This window comes from Podarcis muralis, chromosome 7 (assembly GCF_964188315.1).
Source record: "Podarcis muralis chromosome 7, rPodMur119.hap1.1, whole genome shotgun sequence".
Lineage (NCBI taxonomy): Eukaryota > Metazoa > Chordata > Lepidosauria > Squamata > Lacertidae > Podarcis > Podarcis muralis.
The window spans coordinates 45,265,624-45,288,521 of NC_135661.1; the positions used below are offsets into that span (position 1 = coordinate 45,265,624).

General features: G+C 43.7%; 1 protein-coding gene across 2 annotated transcripts in view; it reads left to right on the forward strand.

Annotated features, from left to right (window-relative positions):
- CARMIL2 (capping protein regulator and myosin 1 linker 2) overlaps positions 1-22,898 on the forward strand; it is a 66,665-nt gene that overhangs the window by 41,795 nt on the left and 1,972 nt on the right. For both annotated transcript variants that reach the window (XM_077931695.1, XM_077931694.1), the window contains 9 exons: positions 760-826; positions 3,142-3,410; positions 13,714-13,817; positions 14,438-14,846; positions 15,755-15,874; positions 16,684-16,720; positions 19,154-19,225; positions 19,569-19,919; positions 20,312-20,419. In XM_077931695.1, coding sequence (XP_077787821.1) covers positions 760-826; positions 3,142-3,410; positions 13,714-13,817; positions 14,438-14,846; positions 15,755-15,874; positions 16,684-16,720; positions 19,154-19,225; positions 19,569-19,919; positions 20,312-20,419 — 1,537 coding nt within the window. The remainder of the gene's footprint in view (positions 1-759; positions 827-3,141; positions 3,411-13,713; positions 13,818-14,437; positions 14,847-15,754; positions 15,875-16,683; positions 16,721-19,153; positions 19,226-19,568; positions 19,920-20,311; positions 20,420-22,898) is intronic.

Sequence of the window (22,898 nt, forward strand, 5' to 3'; positions counted from 1 at the left end):
GTGGGGCATAGGAATTCGTTCATTCCCCCCCCCCCCAAATATAGTCCAGCCCACCACAAGGTCTGAGCGACGGTGGACTGAAAAAGGTTGCTGACCCCTGCTCTACAGAGTAAGCTTGTGTGTGTAAGAAAGTTTTAAGTGAGCATCTAGCACTGTATGCACTGTAGGCTCTTCTTAGATGGCCAGAGGGTAGGAATTCCACAAAGTATGTGCAAAGGGCCTAGCTGCAGGGGTCATGGATCAGACCTCAGGAATATGTAACAGGGTAAAACGTGCTTCTTAAGAAGACTGCAGTGTCTCCCCAACCTCACTCATTACCAAGGAAATATACGTAATAAATGAATAGAAAAATAACCTACCCAAGTGACACTGACACTAAGCTCCCCCCACTAAGCAAAATAATGTAAGTTTACCACACCACCCCCTCTTTCCCCCCTCCCCTTCTCTTTTCCCCCAGCCTGTACAACAGTGTCTCACACTGAATGTAACTGGTCAGTAGAAATGATTCTATGACCTGAAAAGAGACAATGCATGTACTTTTGTAAACCAAGAAAATCCTTAATAAAAAAATATTTTAAAAGCAGGCTACAGTGACAGGGCAGGTACATGGAGAATAAGACTGTCACTCAAATAGGCTGTTTCTAAGTTGTTTGGGATTTTATATACCATCAGCAAGACCTTAAACCTGGCCTGGTAGCATACTGGCAGCCAGTGCAACAGTACAGTTGGTTTTTAAAGTATTGTTTCCTCTCTTCACAGTACAAGATGGCTGCCCAATGGAAGCACAGCTGTTCCACAAGCATTCTGCCAACTCCTGGACTAAATGGTAGAGCATATTATATGTGTTGGTATGAATGAGCACCTTTTCTAAAATCCACTTAGCTGGGAAACAGTTTAGGTGAATGCCAAAGGGTTTTATTTTTTTAAGTATTTCTGTGACAAGCATGAGTTTGAAAACACATACAATCATATATGGACACTCAGTGGAGAGTTGAGAGTGGCTTTGGCCCCTGTTTGGTGCACAATTGGTGGCAACCTTTGTGTGAAATGCCCCAAATGCATAATGACCTAAATCTCAGAGATGATTAGGCAGTAACTCTAACTCCACTAAGATGGAAGTAAGCCCCCATGAATACAATAGGCCTTGCTTCTGTGGCTAGGATTGCAGCACTAAAAACTCATTGAAATTAATGGATATACATTAGGCACAACAAACTCATCCTGTTGATTTCATTGGGGCTTTAGCATGACCAAGTACGTCTTAATTTTGGCCCAAGTGACTTACCGTAATTCCTGTATACTTCAATTTCAGGGCAAGTTTATACATTGGCATGTCTCCATGGAAGATTGCTTTCCTATCACCAGAGCCAGAGTTACCATTAGGCAAAGTGGGGCAGCAGCCTCCAGTGGGGCTGGGGAGTAGGCAGCAAAATACTGAAGGAATGGTGGTGAGATATTGGATGGCAGAGCTGTGTGTGCACCACATAGCCTGTGCTCCCTCACTCCCATCTCTGAGCTACCCTGCTGCCCTTGGTTACAGTGGAGGATGCTGTCTGGTCATTTTTGTGGAAGCTAGATTTGACTGCCACTCCAGTTGGCTTCCATCCATGTCATGGGAAGCACCATCTTGTCCTTTGCCTCAAGCAGCAAAATGTCTTAGAGTGGCTCTGCCTATCACCACTTTATACTCTGGTTGTAGCATTGCACAACCCAGCCTAAAATGGTTGATCTTTGTACAGGAGTGGTTCCCACATCTTACGTTCAGAATAAATGATGCAAAGTCACCAGTGCTCTTAAATTTTAGATGGCCAGAATCCCCTATCTCTCCTTGAGTTATATAGGTCTTGCATGTGCTTTCCTTCTCCTCCTCCAGCCAGTCTAGGAAGATAGGGAGAATGAAGAGACAATGGCAAATTGGTAGATCCCATACTTTGCATTTTTCTATTGTGAACTGCTCTGGGATCTTCGGATGAAGGGTGGTGTACATTTTTTAATAATAATAATAATAATAATAATAATAATAATAATAATACCACCACCAGGTTCCTGGCCTTTCCAGTTTAAAAACCTATTGCAAAAGACCAGTCTGAAGCCCTGGAGAGCCATTGCCAGTTACAGTAGACAATACTAGGCTAGATGGACAAATAGTCAAACCTGTGTAGGTATAAGGCAGCTTGCTAAGGCCCTACGAGGTCTGGGTGGCTGCAAGGCAAATGCAGTCTGGTGACTGTAGCAGAGGGGGCAGCAAGAAGGACGACAGGAGAAATGTGGATTTCATCATGTGTCCAGTTGCTGGATAGCAGCAGCAGTAATGGGTAAGTGGAGGAGCAGGAATATGGAACAACACAGAAGTTTGGAAATACAGTGGTACCTCGGGTTACATATGCTTCAGGTTACATACTCTTCAGGTTACAGATTCCGCCAACCCAGAAATAGTGCTTCAGGTTAAGAACTTTGCTTCAGGATGAGAACAGAAATCGTGCTTCGGCGGCGCGGTGACAGCAGGAGGCCCCACTAGCTAAAGTGGTGCTTCAGGTTAAGAACAGTTTCAGGTTAAGTACAGACCTCTGGAACGAATTAAGTACTTAACCCGAGGTACCACTGTACTGGGGTTGTCTCCTGTTCACATGCGAGTGGGTGGCTGGCTTCAGGAAGTCACAGCACAGTTGGCTTAGGTTGTTTGCAAAGGAGACTTTGGCAACCTCTGAAAAGTGGGAATCCTTGCTTCACTCAAAATGAAAAGAAAAGGGGGTGGGGGAGAGGAGACACGACCTGGCTTTGTACAGAACCACCCACTCCTATTTGTCTTTGGAAAAGAAAATAAATCTGTAGCTGCTCCAGCTTCTATTCCTCAAAGCGTGAGCTAGCCAGGAAATCAGTCTCAGCCAGGGGATGCACTAGCTGCTCCTCCTCATCCTTCCTGAGGCAAGGCAGGCTTTTCCCATTGGTGCACAAAGCCCCGAGCCCATTAGCAGTAGCCAAGTCTGCCTTGTCAGTTTAGTCGCCTGATATGTAACAAATCTGCCTGTGTGACAGGAGACGTTGCTGTGCTGCATAGTGGCAGCCTGCTGTCCGCCTGGCAACTCCAAGGATTCCTCCCCCTCCCCCCTCCCCCCACCTCCTCCGACTTCTCTCTTTCAGGTCTATCGGAACTCGATTTTAAGGTAGAGGCAGAAGATAACAAGATTGGGGCTCCCCAGGCTGAGCTGTCACTCAGCCGTGCCTCCGTGAAGTCACGCCCTGCCTCCACAAAGGATGCTGAAGCTGGGAGCAGGCTGCTTCCTTGCACAGAGCCTGCATCCGCACAATCCCTTATGGACCTGCCGACTGCAGGAGAGAAATTGGAGCATTATACCCGAGACAGGCCCAGGCCCAACCGCAGGAACAGGCAGCCCCCCAGCAAGCCAAATGTAAGACTCCTCTTGCTTTTTTAAATCTCTAATTGCTTTTGCAGATGCACAAGGCGTGTGTGTGTGTGTGTGTGTGTGTGTGTGTGTGTGTGTGTGTGTGCGTGTGTGGAGAGAGAGGAAGAGAGAGAGAGAGAGATGGTCAAATGCCTTACGGGTGTTTATTGCAGCCCTGGAAGATGAAATGAGTAGAACAGCAGCTGTTTGATTATGCGCTTGTCAGCTGGGCACTGGCCACTGCTACGTAGAGGACAAGGTTGTTTATATATGAGTATATGCAGCATTTGGGGGTCTGGAAGCAGATCTTGGCTGCTTGTGTTTATTTCTTGGGTTTTGCAAGGTAGGGGAAATTGTAGCACTGCCCACTCTAGGAAAAACTGCAATCTGGATTCTGTGGCAACCATCTGCATGCACTCACTCACTTTTGAGTGCTATGTTTATTCAAACATTTATGGAAGAACAAACTTATACCGCTGCATGGACAATCTACTGTCTCTTTCTGAAAAAATGTGGATTATTTTTGGAACTGTTAGCATGGATTATGCCACTAGATCCTTAGAATATATAAACAGCTAAGTAAGGCCTTTGCTCTTTGAACATTTTGGGCATTGACCTGGTATGTTTTCCCAGGTGAAGGAGAATAAGGGAAGGGAAGGCTTGTACCACGAGATGTCTTTTTAGCAGAAAATGGTCCATTTATAGAATTATAAATTAACCCTTTGACTACAGCTGAGAGTAAAAACAAAAAACAAAAACTTTGTGGTGCAGCCCAAGCTATATATATTAGAGAACTAGAAATCTGTGTTTAACAGAGGGGTGTGAGAGAGAGAAAGAGAAATGCATTCTTTGAGTGATATGTGAATCCAGATTATGAATATAGCAATGCAAGTAATGCCTCGGAAGATGGAAGATGGAGAGTGGAGTTTGGCGTCCCTGCAAAGGTAACACATGTTTCTTCATCGCTTGTTGCCTTGAGGCACTGGGGCTGAGGGCTGTTTCCCACCACTACTTCTTTTTTTAGGGTGAAGCGTACCCAAAGTGTGTTTGTGTATGGTTACCACATACTTGGAAAAGTTCAAAATGTGGGTTGAACCAAGCAGTGATGAATAGTGAATTGTGAACTCGCTGTCTGATAATTAGTATTTATTCAATTGGACACCCACAAGAAACTGCAGGAGGAGGGTGAAGGCAGTAGTGCAGTCATTTAATTAGACCCTGGACTTAAATGTGGGCCTTCCTTTTTAGATTAAAATTTGTATTACTTGCTTCAAAATTTGGTAAGTTAGCCCTGCTGCATTTACAGGTCCCCCTGTTCACTTTGGCAAGTGAGGCCCTGCATGATATTATTACATTTATAACTTACCTTTCCTCCAAGGAGCCCAAGGAAGTGCATGTAGTTCTCCTCCATAATTTATATTCACAACAACCCTGTGAGGTAGGTTAGACTGAGAGTTGGTGATTGGCCCAGTCTCATCCTGGGAGCTTTATGGCTAAGTGGGGATTTAAACCCTGGTCTCTCGGGTCTTGGTCTGACATGCTAACTAATACACAATACTTTCTTGTTTCGTTGCAATGAATTGACTCCTATGATCACTTCAGTGCCTGAAGGCCACAGGTTTCTTCCATCCCAGAAGTGATGGGAGAAATGGGTTCAGAAAAAGCACACCAAAGAGCCGCTGCTATTTTAACTACTCTCATAACAGTACTTGCTGCAAGAATTGAGAAGGGACCCTTTCCTGCCTACCTCCTGCTCCCTGATTTAGCCACCCTGGATATTCTCATTGAATACTAAAGCTGCTTCTCGTACATTAACCTAGACATGCTTGCAATAGTCCTGTAAGGCAGACCCATGGTATCAATATTAATCCCCACATTGTTTGAAGATGGCATTGGGTTGCATGAAGCTGAGAACTTTTGACTTGTCTAAGGCAATCCAATGGATTTGCATGGCTAAGATTGGAAGCAAAGACGTTTTGGCATATAGCTTTTGCTACTCTATAATGCTACTGTTATATAATAAAGATGTGTTTGTACATTCACACAAATGTATGAGATGCCTGACCACTTATTTTGGTGCTGCGGACAACATTTCCTACATCTGACTAGGAACTTCTTTTAAATCAGGCTCTCACCCCCCAGACTATGCTGAAGTGAAGGAGTGGGGAGAGTTTAGCTATTTATTGCCTGTGGTCTCTTACTCCCAATACTAGAAGCAACAACTGAGACTTGAACCCAGGACCATTCAGTTAAGTTGAGATGGCACCATAATTTCAGGACTGATCAAAGAAAGTACACTTCATAAAACACAAGCTTAATGTATGGAATTTGTGACCCCAGGAGATGCTGAATGGCATCTAGCACAGATGTCTTTAAAAAAAGTTTGGTCAAATTAATGGAGGATAGATCTATGAAAAATTATTCACCCTAGCAGCTCAATGGGACCTCCATATTTAGAGGCATCATATCCAGTGTTAGCAACAGATTTTTTTGGGGGGGGGGCAAGAAGTCCTCAGGGCTTCCTCCATTGCCATTATCACTGTTTCAGATTCACTTGGTGTTCTCCCTCTGGCCTAAATTCATACCACTCCCCCACCCCAAAAAAGGGCAAGACAAGTGGAGGCTGCTGCTGTTTCTCATGCTGGAATCTCTGATGTTGGAATAAGAGAGATGGAAGGGACCTTAAAAGTAATCTAGTCCAACCCCTTGCCAATGCAGTCTGTCCTCTGCTTCAATGTCTTGTTACTGCTTGCATGCTTGGAGGGGGTTAGGTAAACAGACAACAGCAACAAGGAGAAGGAGCGAGAGCAGAGTGCTCTGGAAGTTAGCGCTGGTCTTCCTGCTGGGTTGTGGGCTTTGGCTATTGCTCAGTGATGCCAGCCCTGGGTATACCTAATGACTCTGAGATGCTGGGAGCAAGCAACAGGGGATGACTTATTTCTATAGGGCTTCTCAAGGGCACTGGAAATGCTAGACTACATGGACCCTTTATCTGAGCCATCATAGGCATTCCTTATGTTCTTTGTCTCAGTGTCCTTTGAAACAGGACCATGTACCTCTAAGTATGACTGGGCGAAGCTGAATATTTTGAGTTTCCTCCATTTCTTAATCTTTTCAGTTCTTCACATTTGTACATCAGTTTGTAATATCTATTTTTTAAAGTTCTCATGAAAATTCATTTTAGTATAAATTTATTTTAATATAAACAATTGTATGCAGGTTTCCCTAATATACACATTTTTCCAAATCAAAATACAGTACACAATTAAACTGTGGAACTCGCTCCCATAGGAGGCAGTGATGGCCACCAACTTGGATGGCTTGAAAAAAGGATTGGACAAAGTCATGGAGGATGAGGCTATCAATGGCTGCTAGCCAGAATGGCTGGGCTCTGCCTCCGTGGTTGGAGGCAGCAATGCTTCTGAATACCAGTTGTTAAAAACTGCAGGTGGGGCGAGTGCTCTTGTGCTTGGGTGCTACTTGCAGGTTTCCCACTGGCAATTTGGTTAGCCACTGTAAGAACAGGATGCTGGTCTAGATGGACCTATGGCCTGATCCTGCAGGGCTCTTTTATGTTTTTAATTTTCTGTAATATTTTGTATGTTATTTTCATACAAAATATGTATGTTATTGTATGTTATTTTGTATGTTATTTTCACTAATATGTGCGTTTTAATGCAGGCTGTATTCTAGTATACGTATTTTTACACACATTACTTGGCTAGAGAACTGCACTGCAAAGTTCAAAGAAGTGTAAATTTTGAAGGATGGTTGTGTTTTGGGTCAAATGTTGTTTAAGAAAGTGCAAATTAGGTAGATTCATCCTTGAATGCAAAGTGAATCAAATTTCTCCTCCATTCCTACTTCTGAGAAACCAAAAACTCTCAGGCATGTTTGCATCATTACATGTTTATATTTCCATGTGTGCCCATATAACCCAAATCATTCCAGATATGTAGATAAAAAAAGGTAAAGGTACCCCTGCCCGTACGGGCCAGTCGTGTCCGACTCTAGAGTTGTGCGCCAGCGCTGTCCGGAGACACTTCTGGGTCACGTGGCCAGCGTGACGAAGCTGCTCTGGCGAGCCAGCACCAGCGCAGCACACGGAAACGCCATTTACCTTCCCGCTATAAAGCGGTACCTGTTTATCTACTTGCACTTAAGCGTGCTTTCGAACTGCTGGGTGGTTAGGAGCTGGGACCGAAAGACGGGAGCTCACCCCGCCACGGGGATTCGAACCGCCAACCATGCGATCGGCAAGCCCTAGGCACTGAGGTTTTACCCACAGCGCCACCCGCGTCCCTGATATGTAGATACATGCATATTAATTAGTGAGAGTGCAGGCAGAAGAGTGAATGACACCTATAGGTTGCCCCAATTGCTTACATCTCACCTATGGGTTGTGCAGGGCAAATTTGTCCCATAAAAATGTATTGGGCAGCCACTGCTGGAAACGACTATTTCCTATGAGTGGAAGCACTGTGAGATGTGTGGTGGATATGTGACCTACTGGATTTAGGCCTTTGAGATCGTTGGACAGGAGTGGGGAAACCACTTTTGCACAGAGGGACAGATGCAAAAGTGGCCAACCTTTTTAGGCTACATTGACAGGTGGGTGGCTCTGCTCACCTGTCAGCTACGGGTACCTTTGAGAATGCCCTCAAAGGCTCCTGATTGTTCCTTTTCAGCTGCAGCTTTACCTGTGTGATGCATGATGTCATATGACATCAGATGAGTGATAGGTGAGCCTAGCCCAGCAAATATGTTGTGGTGGCCAAATTTGGCCTGGTGGACCTAATTAGGCCCAGAGACTGCAGAATTCCCGACACTACAGTAGTGTTTTTTTTACTAGTTTGAATCCATTGAATCCCTGCCATTTAAATGACATGGGGAACAGCATAACTCAGGCATAGGCAAACTCGGCCCTCCAGATGTTTTGGGACTACAACTCCCATCATCCTTAGCTAACAGGACCAGTGGTCAGGGATGGTGGGAATTGTAGTCTAAAAACATCTGGAAGGCCGAGTTTGCCTATGCCTGGCATAACTATTTGGTACAGAAGTCACTGACATTGCTTCAGAAAGGCCTGAAATAATCAGATATTCTTCCCTGGCTGCCCTTCGCTTGATTTTCCCCTTCTTTTGTTGAAGGGTTATACAAGATTGCTGTATTATTATTTTTGTTAAGCCCAGCAAATGTACTGCAATTAAAGTTTCCAAGGTTCTTTGTGGAGACATTTCCTCCAAACCAGGCTGTTTACATTTTGGATATGCCTTCTATATGCAATAACAACAACAACAACAACAACAACAACAACAACAACAATTTATTATTTATACCCCGCCCATCTGGCTGGGTTTCCCCAGCCACTCTCTCTGGGTTTCCCCACCAACAGGGCTGCCTTCAGATGTCAGTAGAAACACTCATATCATTTGGACCACTAGAAACAAAAGGGCTAGGTTGTGCTAAAGTGAGAGGAGTAAATGTCAGAAAGGATGTTGTGATGAGAGACCACCCACCAAAACATCACTACACATGTGACAAACTAAAGCACAAAAATGTGCTAACAAGCTTCCGCAGCAGCAGCAGTGGCTGCTGATGTGAAACAGGTTGTTTTTACTTATCAGCAGTAAGGGAAAATCAGGATTAAATGTGTAAAAAGGAAAAGTACAGACTAGTATTTTATAATGATGTTGTGTGCATGCTGTGTAAATTTGGGTGCATGAGTAGCACCGATTCCACAATAAATTCCCATCTGGAAACATCCAAGCATTCTAGTTAACAGGAGTCCTGCAATTTCAGATAGTTCTTAAGCTTGTTAAATCTGCCACAAAAACTCACCAGTGCAGACAATGTTCACTTGCATATGTTAATTTCCTAAAATGTGTGCCAGATTAAAACAGCCCAGCATTAAATGGAGTTTTAAAATGAACTATCTTGGAATCCAAGAAGCCCTTTTAGACTAGCCAGTCAGAAGACAACCTCAATGTAGACCTGAGTGTGTTGTGTAATTTCAAATTGGCTTTAAACTTTGGAATATAGCCAAAGCCTGTTTGCTTTCCTCCCTTAAAAAACCATAAAAATATGTGTTCCCAGGGCCACACAAAAAAATTCCCAGCATCCTCTGCAGATACATATTGGGGTGCCAAATGATTTGGAGTTCTGCACCCTGGTGTTTCTGCCAGTACTGATGCAAAGGTAGGCCCACACAATTGCATTTATACATGTGTGTATACACACACACGTATTCTTTAGCTGTGATTCCTGCATTGCAGGGGTTGGAGTAGATGACCCTTGGAGTCCCTTCCAGCTCTACAATTCTATTATCCACTGAAGTACAGCTCTTACTTTCTAACAGGAGTGTTTTTCTATATTTTCATGTTCTCTCTTGATGTATTCTGAAGTAGTCAGCATTCAAGTCCTTGTGCTTTTCAGGTTACAGTTGATCAGATGTGCCTAATCAGGGAACATGACCACTATTCTCTTTTTGTATAATGAGAGAGCAACATCTGTATAGAGAATTTTAAAGGGTCCTAGTTCAAAGAAGGAAGATGGATGCAATCTCCATGCTGAAGATATAGATATATTTATCTTCAGTTTTTATCACTCCCATTCCCATAAATAACAACAACACAGGAGGGACTCTCTGCTTTGCTAGGACCCTCCCTATTCTTTAGTTTAATTACTGTAATGCTTAACCCAACATTATGTCTTGTGTTGTGTGCCAAGCTGTGGGTTGCTTAGCTAGCACTGTAACTATCTTTCCAGGAGTCAAAACAAAAAAATTCCTTCCAGTAGCACCTTAAAGACCAACTAAGTTAGTTCTTGGTATGAGCTTTCGTGTGCATGCACACTTCTTCAGATACATGCTTCTTCTTTCCAGGAGTAGACACAGGGAAGCGTAGGATGGCTTCAGCTACTGTGTAGTGGTGGTATCATGTGATCTACTTGTGTCTTTCACTCTCCACTTTCCTTGGCTTATTGTCTGCATGCCCCCCCCCCCCCCAATGAAAAGCTGATGCTAATTGCAAGTCTTTGCACTTCCCTGTTTAGGGAAGATTTTAATGTTTGATATTTTATCACTTTTTTATTCTGTTGGTTACAATTGTTCAAATTATTATTATTATTATTATTATTATTATTATTATTATTATTATTATTATTATCATCATTATTACTACTACTACTACTACTACTACTACTAATGCACATATACAGGCCTCCTCATTTATCACTTCTATGTAGCTTCCATTACTTGCCCTGATGTTACAGAAATAATTAACTTCCTTTATTGTGAACACTTCAAAATCTGTCCCACACTCCAGGGTTGCTTCTCTTGAAGGGGGTGTGGCTTGCAGACTTGTGAATATAAGAGGGAGGCAAATGTTCTAGGATAACTTGAGACTCATGTACTGCCACCAGGGGAGACCTCCTGCTAGGTGCATTCCCAAAACCAAGTGTAGGGTCAACAGTTACTGTCATTAACTGGATCCATCATTGTGTGTGGAGTCTTGGAGAGACTGCTTTCCTCACATGAACATATCCTGCTTGTATTCTACTCTGTATCCTAAAGGTGTGTAAAGAAGAAGGTTTTCTGATTTTTTGAGCATACACCATGTTCTAAATCAGAGCCTTCTTAGCTAAAGGGTTCATGCAGCAAGGAAGCTAAAGCAGAATTTGGGAGTAGATTGTATATTCATGTCCAATAGGAGTTGCTTCCTTTGGCCTGATTCTAGATGATTAAATAAGAACATTAAATGCTTAAATGAAAGCATGGGCTGGAGAATTAACCAAGTTTCTAAAATGCCTTCATACTTCTCAGATTTCAGTTTATACCATCTGGGTTTCAATAGCATATTCTGCAACCCTACTGTGGCATATATAATCTGCAGTTTTAAAGTGTGAGGATTGGATTACATTTAGGGTATGTTGTATTACCTCTTTTGTAGCTCCATAATCCAATTTGTAAGAGAAAGGTTGCTTCCAGGGTTGCTGAAAGGTTGAGAATGCTGGTCAAATTTACAGAAAGCTGATTTGATGTTTGGAAATAGTAATGGCAAGATAATAATAATTTAAAAAGATAATAAAAAAGTGGTGGTGTCTGCACTGTTCTGGGCAAAACTAAAAATGTATATTAATTTCTATGTCATATACTATGGTCACTTTTAGAGACCTGTCTTCTTTATGTCTATTTCCATCTTCTACAGGAAAGTCCCTCTAATATTAATGAAGCATAAATTCAGTTGCAACTAATCTGTTTTATTGATTTTAGTGGGACTTGAGTGGGACTAACATTCTCTAAATTTGGGCTCATGTATTTAGTCCTGGGGATTAGTTATGTGTTTCCATATAGATGTACATGGAGTCCATTTTGCAACAAGTGGCTTTTTAATCAAATGTTTTGTTTTTGTAATGATTTATGGTTGAAACAAACTTTTATTTATTTACTGTAGAGACTCACCACCATTTGTTCAGTAACTATCTGCCAGTCCCACCCCTTGACCAAACACATGAGCTTTACATTGTGCTTCCTAAACTGTTCCCAGCACTACCAACAAATTGGCAAAGAACCTGGAAAGCTTCCACAGTCCAGCCCCCTCATTTTGAAACCACTCCATCTGCTGTGAATATGGGTTGTGTGAATCTCTATGTAGCTTAATGAGACTGATTGTTAAAGTATGTGCACAGCACATAACTCAACCCTTACATTGTTAACTGTGCTGCTGCTGCAGTCATTTCCAGGAGTTTCGCAATGCTATAATAAATGTGTCTAGAGCAGGGGTCAGCAACCTTTTTCAGCCATGGGCTGGTCTACCATCCCTCAGACCATGTGGTGGGCCAGACTATATTTTGGGGGGGGGGGTGAACGAATTCCTATGCCCCGCAAATAACCCAGAGATTCATTTTAAATAAAAGCACACGTTCTGCTCATGTAAAAACATGCTGATTCCCAGACCGTCCGTGGGCCGGATTGAGAAGGCGATTGGGCCGCATCCAGCCCCCGGGCCTTAGGTTGCCTACCCCTGGTCTAGAAAGTTGGGACCTGTCATGCTAAGGCAGCATTAAAATACCCTTCTTATATAGTTTTTCTATATTTTACTAATGTCTAAAAACAAGATTTACTGGTATGGCTGAAACAAAATTATATTGAAGGCTGTTAATCAGAACTGGATGAAGAGTTAGTGAGGGTCAATATTATTGGTTAAGAAAAAGATGCCATCATGCCTAATAAAGCTCATGTGAGGCATGCCTCCTACTGGTACACCAGCCCTTATCATCCTTTCTGTTTTTTTCTGTTTCTTCTGAAAGAAAACTGGATACTCCTCTGATTAGCATCCTGCGCTTGGTGCTTGCCACCATTTTTTTCTCCAAATGTAAAGTATACAGTAAACTGTTCTTCTATTAAACATGTTTTGAAAACAATTCTGTTTTCCTTTTTTACATTCAGTCTAGAAATTCATTCTGACATCATGCATTAAGTTTGGCCCTTACTGCTGGTGTACACAACAATCATGTTCTAGAAAGTTAGAGGAGTGTTGGACCTCAGATGCAAGGACCCTACTCTAGCACAGAAAGAGAGGCAGTTTAGTGGCTTCCCACCATGCTCACACCCATTTGGCTTTCTAGGCCTCTTGGTAACCTGTGATGATGGATGGAAAGAGGGGCAGTTTAGGGGTTACCAAGAATTATGATCTGTCTCTACTTTGTCCACTGTGTTGCAAGATTTCCATGTTTGGAAGGTGAATCATGATCAAGACTGCAAATTGGCTTTTCTTAGAAGGTCAGCCAGACAGCACGGTGCCCAAAGCAGGGAGCAAAATCTTTGTTTTCTGATGAGTTTGCCATGGCTGAGTCATGCCGGCTTATGAGCTGAAGGTGACTATAAATCCAAGTGTTAAATACCTGAGCAACAGGTTTTTCTGTAGAGGAGCCAAATCCTAAAGAAAGATATCAGAGAATATCCAGGAGGCAAGAACCTCACAAGCAAGAAAGAGTGCATCCTCACTGCATGTATTTGTTGTGTAACATGGTACAAGTACTAACAACAATGCTAGGATTTATGTGCCCTCATCATATTTGTGTAATGTGATATGATGTGAAGTTTCAGTTAAGAGTTTTCTAGACCCAAACAGTATTTGCTGCTTGAATAGCTGGCCAGACAAAATAGCTGATTTCTACCCTCTGAGTCTGCAGTGTAAACAAGGAGAACAGAGTAAAGAGCCTGTATGGTGGTGGATTATTTTTCAATTTCATATTCCCATTTCTTATTTCTCCTGCTTGTCGCTCTGACTGTGGCACTTTCTCCTAGGTGCAGCCTCCTGTGCGTGAGAATGATGAAGACAGAAGCATCGCTAGGCTGGATGAAGGGCTAGATGAGTTTTTCACAAAGAAGGTGATTCATGAGCATTTACAGTAAGTGAAGAGTTTTCCTCAGCCCAGTCGTTACCAGTGAACAATTACTAGATGGTGGGGCATTTCTGCACCATGGGGTAGAAATCAGGGAGGCAGCCCATGACATAGGCAAATATTATGACAATGATAAAAGTTTAATGAGATTTGTTAACAATTTTCACAGCAGGCAGAACTATTGGGCAAATTTTGCATGAAGAATTGGATTGTTTCGCATGATGAATACATTCAGTGCTGAAATGGAGCACAAATGCTGTTTCCTAACATGGAGTGGCAATGCTATCTAATGCTATTTAAGGAGACCATGCTTTCCCAAGCAGAGTAGCTTCCACCGGCACTATTGCATTGGCAGTTAACTTCCTGTAGTTCTCTGTTTTGATGTTGGGGAACATTCAAAACTGCTATCTTCAACCTGTGCAGACAAGGCATTTGTCATTTTCTGTCACAGAGTGGGTAATTATGCTGGTACCTGACTGGTTCTTCCTTCATTTAATACACTGAGTTCATTGTGGGCATATTTGTACCAAGGGTGCCCTATTCACAAAAATTCACTAGGATTCCAAGATGTCAATATGACTGCAACTCCTCAAGTAATTCTATGATTATTTCTTGTCTGGTTGCAGGCCTGCATCATTGGAATCCTGCCTGGCAGCAGCCACGCCAACAACACCATCTGGTTCTCGGACCTTGAAAAAGAAAATTGGACACTTCTTTGCCTTCAAGAAGCCGAAGTCAAGCCGGGGTTCCAGGCCAGAGAAAGAGCCCGAGGGTAGTCCCTCAGCAACAAGGGGCAGGAAGCTGATGCTTAGTGACATTTTAAGGGCCCCCAGCAAAGCCAGCGAGCCAACTAAAGCACTAAGCAAGTCTGAGGAAGGAGGGCTGGTTTTGGAGAGCAGAGGTTACCTGGAGCAAAGCCAAACTCCAGACAGTGCTCGAAGGGCCAGGCCAAAATACTCCAGGGAGGGGAAGTCCCAGTCCCTGATTCTTCTGTCAGGCGAAGATGAAGAGGGTCTTGGTGTGAGACATGAGAAGGTAAGTCTTTTCTGTCTTGTGTGTGGCTCAGTATTTATTTAATTAATATATCTTATTTCCACCATGGAACTCAAGGTGGCATACATGGAATTCCCAGTCTCTTATACACTGACCAGACCCAGACCTCCTTAGTTTCAGCAAGACGGTTCCATTACGTGTCTATGGGACATTTCATGTGATGAATCTGGTCTTTTAAAGTCAAGAACGTGAACACTCAGTTTAGCCCTAAGATGGAAGATGGTGAGTCCTATGATAGAGATGACTGGTCATGCCCCTTTGCTAAGGAGCAGAAAAAACAGGTTTATCCCTAACAAAGCTAGGCATAAGCTGCAGTTTTCTGTGGTTGTGTTCACAGACCAACTGTCAAGATATCTTCAAAGAACACATGCTTCCAGTTGCGTTCATGTCAAGAAAGGGAAGCATCCTGTAGTTGCTGACTACTTCGTAGTGAGGGGGATGTTATACAGGGGGGTGTTGTCTATTTTATCTCCCCTGCCTGCTCAAACCCAGTGAGACAGATGACTGTCAAGAAGCAGCTGTACAAGTTCTTTGTCATCATAGCAATGATTGCTGTAGGGTGGAAAGATGGATCTTACTGAAATTTCAGCTGTGGGAAAGGGACTGGATACTCTATTACTATTGGACTGTTTGGGTGAGTGTGAAGAGCAGGTGGTGGCTTGTTCAAGGCACCTGGTATAAAGCTAGCTAGCTTGCCTGACTGTCCTGGCAGTATCCAGATAAAGGACCTCAGAAAGGACCCCCACCCCTGGTTCACACAAAATCTAAGGTTTAGCAACACAGCCAAGCTAGGATGCACAGCCTAGCTAGCTAGGTAAAGCTCCCAGTCTGTTTTGCTGAAGTAGTAAGTGGCATTGCAGCCCAGATTTGTCATGTGTTTTGTCCTATAGAAGAGGCCCTTTGAGAAGAGTGATGGTGAACTGCCCAGCTCCTTTGAACAACGTGTCCATGTCATGCTGCATCGGATTGGTGTCACTAAGGTGTTATCCACTGAAGGTAAAAAGAAACAGGTGAGGACAATGCTGCTTTTGGTGGTGGGTCTTTTAGCAGTAATAGTGATTTTTGAATTGCTTGGAACAGGCAGCCTCCTTTGGGAGAAGCTAAAAGTGTAATGAGAGCTAGGGAATGAAATGTGTTCTGAGCAGATTATTTTCTTTGCCTGCTTCGATTAGTTTAATTTTAAATAAAACACTGTACTTAATTGCAGCCCATTTTTGCCTTAAACGGAAAAATAACTAAGGCTGCAATTCTGTACACACATACCTGGGGGTAAGCCCTACTGAACGCAGTGGAATGTACTTGTAAACCTGCATAGGATGCATAGTTAGTGTGAGTCTGTAATGCCAACAAAAGTAGTCTCTATGGAAAGAAATGCACATCCCAAATGATCTGCTGTTTGTTGCTTAATGGGCTTGCTCATGCACATCAGAGTCTCTTCAGTAGTGGGAGTTACTGGATAGATGTTCCTCTCTTTTGGCAAAAATCCAGATTGTGTTGCCTTTTAATCCATTCCATCTCCAAGATACGTTCAATCCCTGGTATCTGATGGACACTTAAGTGATTGTAGTGGGATATTCCATTGCCCATGAGAACAATAGTATTACAAAATTGCATGTAAACTGTCCATTACTGGCACCCTCCCTCTCATATCCACTGGGGCCTATCCCAACAGCATCCTAATTCTAACTTCAGTCAAACTGAGATCCTCTCCATTTCGTGCCAAGTTGTAGGATTTCCTTTTCCTTGCCTTTCTCATGTAGAGACAGTGTTTTCCAGAAAGGATTATCCCCTGAGAGTTTTTCTTTGCATTCTTTTGCAGAGCAAAGATGGGGAGATTAAGAAAGCTGGTTCTGATGGTGAGTAGCAGCTGAATCTACTTCTCCCCTGCTCCTACTATTCACTATGTTACATTGCTTGAGCAGTCCATACCTTGTCCTTCCTGTAGGACAAGAAAAGTGTTTCAAATTTCTAGATGCCTCAACCCTGGAATCCAATATACTGTACTGTGCTCCCAAGAACCAGTACCCACTTAGTGCTCCTATCACTATGCCACATCAAAAACCTTCTCTTGAAACTCCCCTAGCTTCATAAATGGGTTGCTGTGTGAAAATCACAGGTGCAAAGCCCCCTTGGGCATGTGAAATTAAGGAGCACACAAAAGAGACCCCTGGAAATCTATCCAGTTTTAACAGCAAGCATTTCAATGCATCCGTTTAGAAAGAGAAGCACAGAGAAAGCTGCAAACGCTTGCCTTCTGACTGTGCACTGAGCATTGATGACATCTACTGGACTTGAAAGGGAAATAATACGTGCGATATTCCTGAGAAAACACAGAACTCATGCCCATGGCGTCTTTCCACCCACTCATTGCTTGTTGTTTTCTTTGTTAAAGGAAAACCAACAATACCACTGCTTTGTTTGTTACAACTTCTTCACTGAAGTGCTCTCTGTAAACCTTAGAAAATCTGAGGAAGGCTAGCTACAGCCAACAATGCTGTTTTCACTGATTCAGGAAGATCATGTTGGGAACCAACATGTTGCAATTCCTTTTTTTATAAATGTTTTTATTAAAACATTTTCCATAAGTAACAAGAATACATTCAGTGTCTCTATTTTCAAATAGTAGAGTCTTTCACACAGATCAATTGCAGTCAATTTGAGACATTTTTGTTATAAGCAATGTGGGGTTGAGGGGGAAAGAGAAATGGGGAGATAGTAGAGAAGAAGGTGTTGGGAAGAGACAGTAAAGTTTCATTCTTTACAGAGTATATGAGTGCTGCTTTTATGTCTATGGTGTGTGGATAGGTGTCTTACTTTTGCTGATGGAGTGAGAGCAAGAGATCATGCTACACATAATGACAAATGATTTATTTTAGCATCAACTCACTGTTTCAAATTCTATTTTATAATGTAATGGTTCCGATCTTCTCAAATATGAGCTATGGGGTATCTTTCTGCAAGCAAGAGCAAGGTATTTTCATGCTAAGTGAGTAACTAGAGCAAACCTGCCACAATGATCTGAAGATTTATGAGATATACAGCATGACTCCCAAATTTCAAACTGGGCCAGCAGGATATACTGCTGGCAGAGGTGCCAACAGCCTGACTGCTAGGGTGGTGAACCTCTGGCCTGCAGGCCAAACTTGGTCCCATTTACCCCACAAGGCTATTTTCCCAAAACCACACCCACCTGCCGATCTGCTGATGGGCAGGAGAGGGTTTAATCCTGCATTGGCGGTGCACTGTTCCCAGCAGGAAACACGATCATGTAGCCAAGGCAGTAAGATTTGATTCCCCCTCAACAGCTTAGTTCATTCATGCCATCATTCCTGTTTAAGCCCCCAAAATTGGAGTTTCAAAGTGTGGGGTATGTCTGAAAGGGAGTGCTTCTCTAAATATCCAAGAGAGCAGTGACAGAGGACGTGAAAGAAACATGCATTGTACAAGCTCATTTCTCCTCTCCCTCACCCTCCACTGCCTGCTCCGATTTTTAAAGGCTTGCTTCTTCTCTCCCACCCACCCCTTTAAACATCTGAGAGGGTGGTGGTGGGTAGGAGAAAGGAGCATGTTTAATGCAGGTTTCTTTCTCCTCCCTGTGGCACCCACTTGCTCAAATGTTTAAAGGACTTTGCCAGTTGCCCCAAGCTCTAAATCTCCAAGATTGGGAATTAAAGATGGGCAAGGGATTTTGACATGTGACTAACCCCACTTGTATATCAAATTTGGCCTATGATAAGGAATCTGGCACATGGAGCCAAAAGGGTTGCAACTCTTGTCATACAGAGAACTAATTCTCTTGAGATAATATGCAACATATAATGAGCTTGCAATGGTGTTCGATATCTAGTTCTCAGTGAAGTGGTTAACCTGTGCACAAGCTTTATCACTTCACACTGGTGGAATTATGCCATTCATATGTTGCTTTTTCCATTATCAAAATTTAGTAATACATACATGAGGTTCCCAGGCTATATCTCACCCTGGCACTGACCTGACCTAAACCTGCTTAGCTTCATTACAGTTGCCTTCAGACTATCTTCCATAGAAAAAAATCCCATACATGTAGAAAACTAGTTGTCAAGCAGAAGAGTTCTAGTTAGTTTTCTACATGCAGGGAAGGATTATATCATATAAGCCTCCAGCTGCATTCAGCAGGATCTAGGTTTTTACAAGTTTAGCTGCACTTTGGATAAATAACCCTTTAACTTTCAGCAGTAATCCATGCCCCCAAACACATTCTACACCTTGTTTTTGGCCTTGTTTCTTGAATGTGGTTGTTTGGTTTCTAGGGGATATTGTGGACAGTTCAGCGGAATCTCCTCCTTGCCCCTTGAAATCACGCACATACTCCATGTCCACAGGTAGGTGTGCTTTGAGATTGGTGAGTTTCTTTTCCATGGTGCTTTATAATACTGTAGTTTTCACTCTTTAGCTATAGCAGATCAGTCTCTTCAACTGTTCACACACTTGCCATGGCAATCTGCATATAGAGCTCAGGGCCAAAGCTAGGCATGGGACAATGGGGGATTTCCTTCCAATGTAATAAAAAATGTAAAAAATGTAAAAAAGTAATAATAATGGTATAAAGAGGGAATAAATAAATGATTTGGAGATGCAGAATCATCCCAGAAGAACTGATCAAGCATGTAAGAGTGGGGTGTGTGAATGCTGGTCCACCTGATAGCATGTGGTGCTGTATTGCAGATCCCTCCGTGCGGCTAGGTCCTGCTGATGCTGCTGGCAGAACAGGTACAGAACCCAGTGGAGGATCCAGTGAGGGGAGACTATCCTGGAAAGCTCTTGGGAAGCAACTCAATGTAGAGCTCAAGGGCAAGTGTTCAGAACTCAGCTCTTCGCCAAGAAGAGCTTTTGCCGTACAAGAGCCAGCCAGCCCAAGAGAGCAGAAAGCAAAAGAGAGCTGGAGCAGCAGTTTGCCCAGGATTGGGAGAAGCACAGCAGGCCCTCTTCCTATGCGGAGGACTAGCAATGCTGGAGAAGGACGAGCATTTGCCGAGCTACAGAATTCATATGCTGACGTAAACGTGATTGCTGGAGGTACGTTAAGTAGATTCCGGTACTAGTGGGGCTCCAGTATTGAAATCCTGCTTCCCAAAATCTTGCTGCTTGCTTCTCTGCCAACATCCCAGAGGCCAGAGCACAGTGAAGCAAGTTTTCTCTATGTCTCAATTTGCTATAATGTTCATTTGGAACAAGGGAGAAGGAAAGTGTAATCTGGCTGTCTCAGCAAACTTGTATTTCTTGGAACATTGCATGGGATGTAGCTAATTAATCCAAAGCTTGTAGCTTGCCAGTGATAGGCTGGCCAAATCTGGAGGAGATATGGCTTAACAGCAAAACCTACTTTCTGTGTGGCTGCTCCCAGAATACGCCTGAAATTTGTCAAGGCCTGCTTGAATAGCATATAACCCCTACCCTCTATCTTTCAGACAATCAACTCAAACCCAAATCTCGTCTGAAGCCTGTGGCAAACCGGAGGGCCATGTCTGTTCATGAAGAACAGCTCAGGGACCAGGCCTGTGCAGCAGAGCTGCACCGTAAGTAAACATGCAGAGCACAGCATTCTTTCAGAGCACAAATCATGATCTAAAGAATGAATTTACTGTCTAGGTGGCTCTTGCAAGAAGCAAAAACTCTTGCTTCCATGCGCCCTGGGGTACTTTTCAGATAATCCCCTTCTCCCAGTCTCATTTCATTTTGGATTTGTTAACAAGAAACAACTGTCAACGTTTTAGACTTATACAGTGGTGCCCCGCAAGACGGACGCCTCGCAAGACGGAAAACCCACTAGACGAAAGGGTTTTCCGTTTTGGAGGCGCTTCGCAAAACGAATTTCCCTATGGGCTTCCTTCGCAAGACGAAAGCCCGTAGGGAAATCTCCGGGACAGCGGGGAAGCGCAGCGCGTCTTCCCCAGTCCTTGGACCTCCTCCGAAGCCGGGCGGCGGGGCAGGAACACCTCCTCCCACCGCCCGGCTTCGGAAGGGTGCTCTGAAGCCGGGCGGCGGGGCGGGAACACCTCCCGCCGCCCGGCTTTGGAAGGCTCCTCCGAAGCCGGGCGGCGGGGCGGGAACACCTTCTGAAGGCCGGCGGGGGGCAAAAGTCTTTGTTCCCCCCTGCCTGCCTTCCCGGGAGAGCGGAGAAACGCAGCGCGTTTCTCCGCTGTCCCGGAAGGCTTTTGAAGGCAGGCGGGGGGGAGCAAAGACTTTTGCCCCCCGCCCGCCTTCAGAAGAGGTCCTGGACCTCTTCTGAAGGCTGGCGGGGGGCAAAAGTCTTTGTCCCCCCTGCCTGCCTTCCCAGGGGCTTTTAAATCGCCCCGGACAGCGGAGAAGTCCTCCGCTGTCCCGGGGCGATTTTAAAATGCCGCCCGCCAGCATTTTAAGATCGCCCCGAACAGCAGAGAAGTCCTCCGCTGTCCCGGGGTTTTTTAAAATGCTGGGGGTGGGAAGAAAAGCCCTTGCCCCCCCCCCCAGCCTTCAGAAGAGGTCGGGGGACAGACTGTCCCCGGACCTGGTCTGAAGGCGGTTTCCATAGGAACGCATTAATTGATTTTCAATGCATTCCTATGGGAAACTGTGCATCGGAAGACGAAAAACTCGCAAGACGAAGAGACTTGCGGAATGAATTAATTACGTCTTGCGAGGCACCACTGTATTGCTTTTTCTTCCACTAAGCACTGATTCAGTGAGATTGGCCTTCATCCCTGCCACCTATTTAGAAGTAAAAGTAAGTCAGGTGAATTAATATACAAGGTACCAGGGTTAGGTTTTGTGGTGGTTTGGGAACTGTGTAGGACAGTGTCTTCAACACTTCAAAGTGTGAGGAACTGGTTAGATAGTAGTCTCAAAATGCTGTCAGCAGAAAGCAAGGGTTAGTTTTTTCTAAAATAGGCACTGGGCCTCAGGTATGTACCGAATTACCAGGGACCTGGAGTGTTCCTTAAGTGAGACAGGCTGTTGCTGGTCAGCAGATGGGGAGAATGTAAGTTTTACACACACACACACACACACACACAGAGAGAGAGAGAGAGAGAGAGAGAGAGAGAGAGAGAAATCATATATGATGTTGCTTCATAAAATGTTTGTGGAGAGGGTATGGACCAAGATAGGAGACTATGGTGTTAAATGTGCATGGCTGAAGGAGAAAGAGTAGAGCTATGGAGCTAAGAGTAATATTACCTTTTAAGATAATTCCCCCCGCCCAAAAAATCTGGACCACCAGCCTTGCTTAAATTTGCCATCCTTCTTATTGGTTGTCACCAGCTTGTGTCTCATTCTATATTACAAGTTCAATGAAATAGAGAGGGGTTAAAAATATGGATAGGAGAAAGTGTAAGGCGTGTAGGCAACAGATAAACTGAGGGGTGTGTGAGTAATCTGCAACAGTCTGAATGTTGATTAAAAGGGTCAACAATAAGATAGTGCAGACATAAAGTCCCAAATGGCCTTATATTAAAAAGGGAGAAAATAAATAAGGCAATCAGAAAGGTCAGTGAAACATTCATTAGTATAAAAGACCATTGGACAAGATAAGAGGTTATGAATGTCAGAACTGTGATACAAAGAAACCACCAAGCCTCTGTGTGAGATCTGAATATAAGCAGGTTTTGGAAGAAATAATAGGCAAGTCACTGCTTACATGTCCATTGGAATTGCCACTAGCCACATATCCTGATAATGCGAAACTGGGGGTTCATGGATTCTCTTGAATAAAAAGATTATGACAGAAGTGTGTTACTACAGCATAAACTGACAAGCAATAAGAATACCAATAAAAATCTACGGTGGTACCTCTGGTTACGAACGGTTCTGGTTACAAACACTTCGGGTTATGAACTCCACTAACCCAGAAGTAGCTACTCCTGGTTGCGAACTTTGTCCCAGGATGCAAATGGAAATTGTGCACCACAGGATATGAACGGTTTCATCTCAAGAACAGACCTCCGGAACGCCTTAAGTTCGTAACCAGAGGTACCACTGTACTTGGAGCCAAGGAATTGAACTCTGAAGGCCATTGTC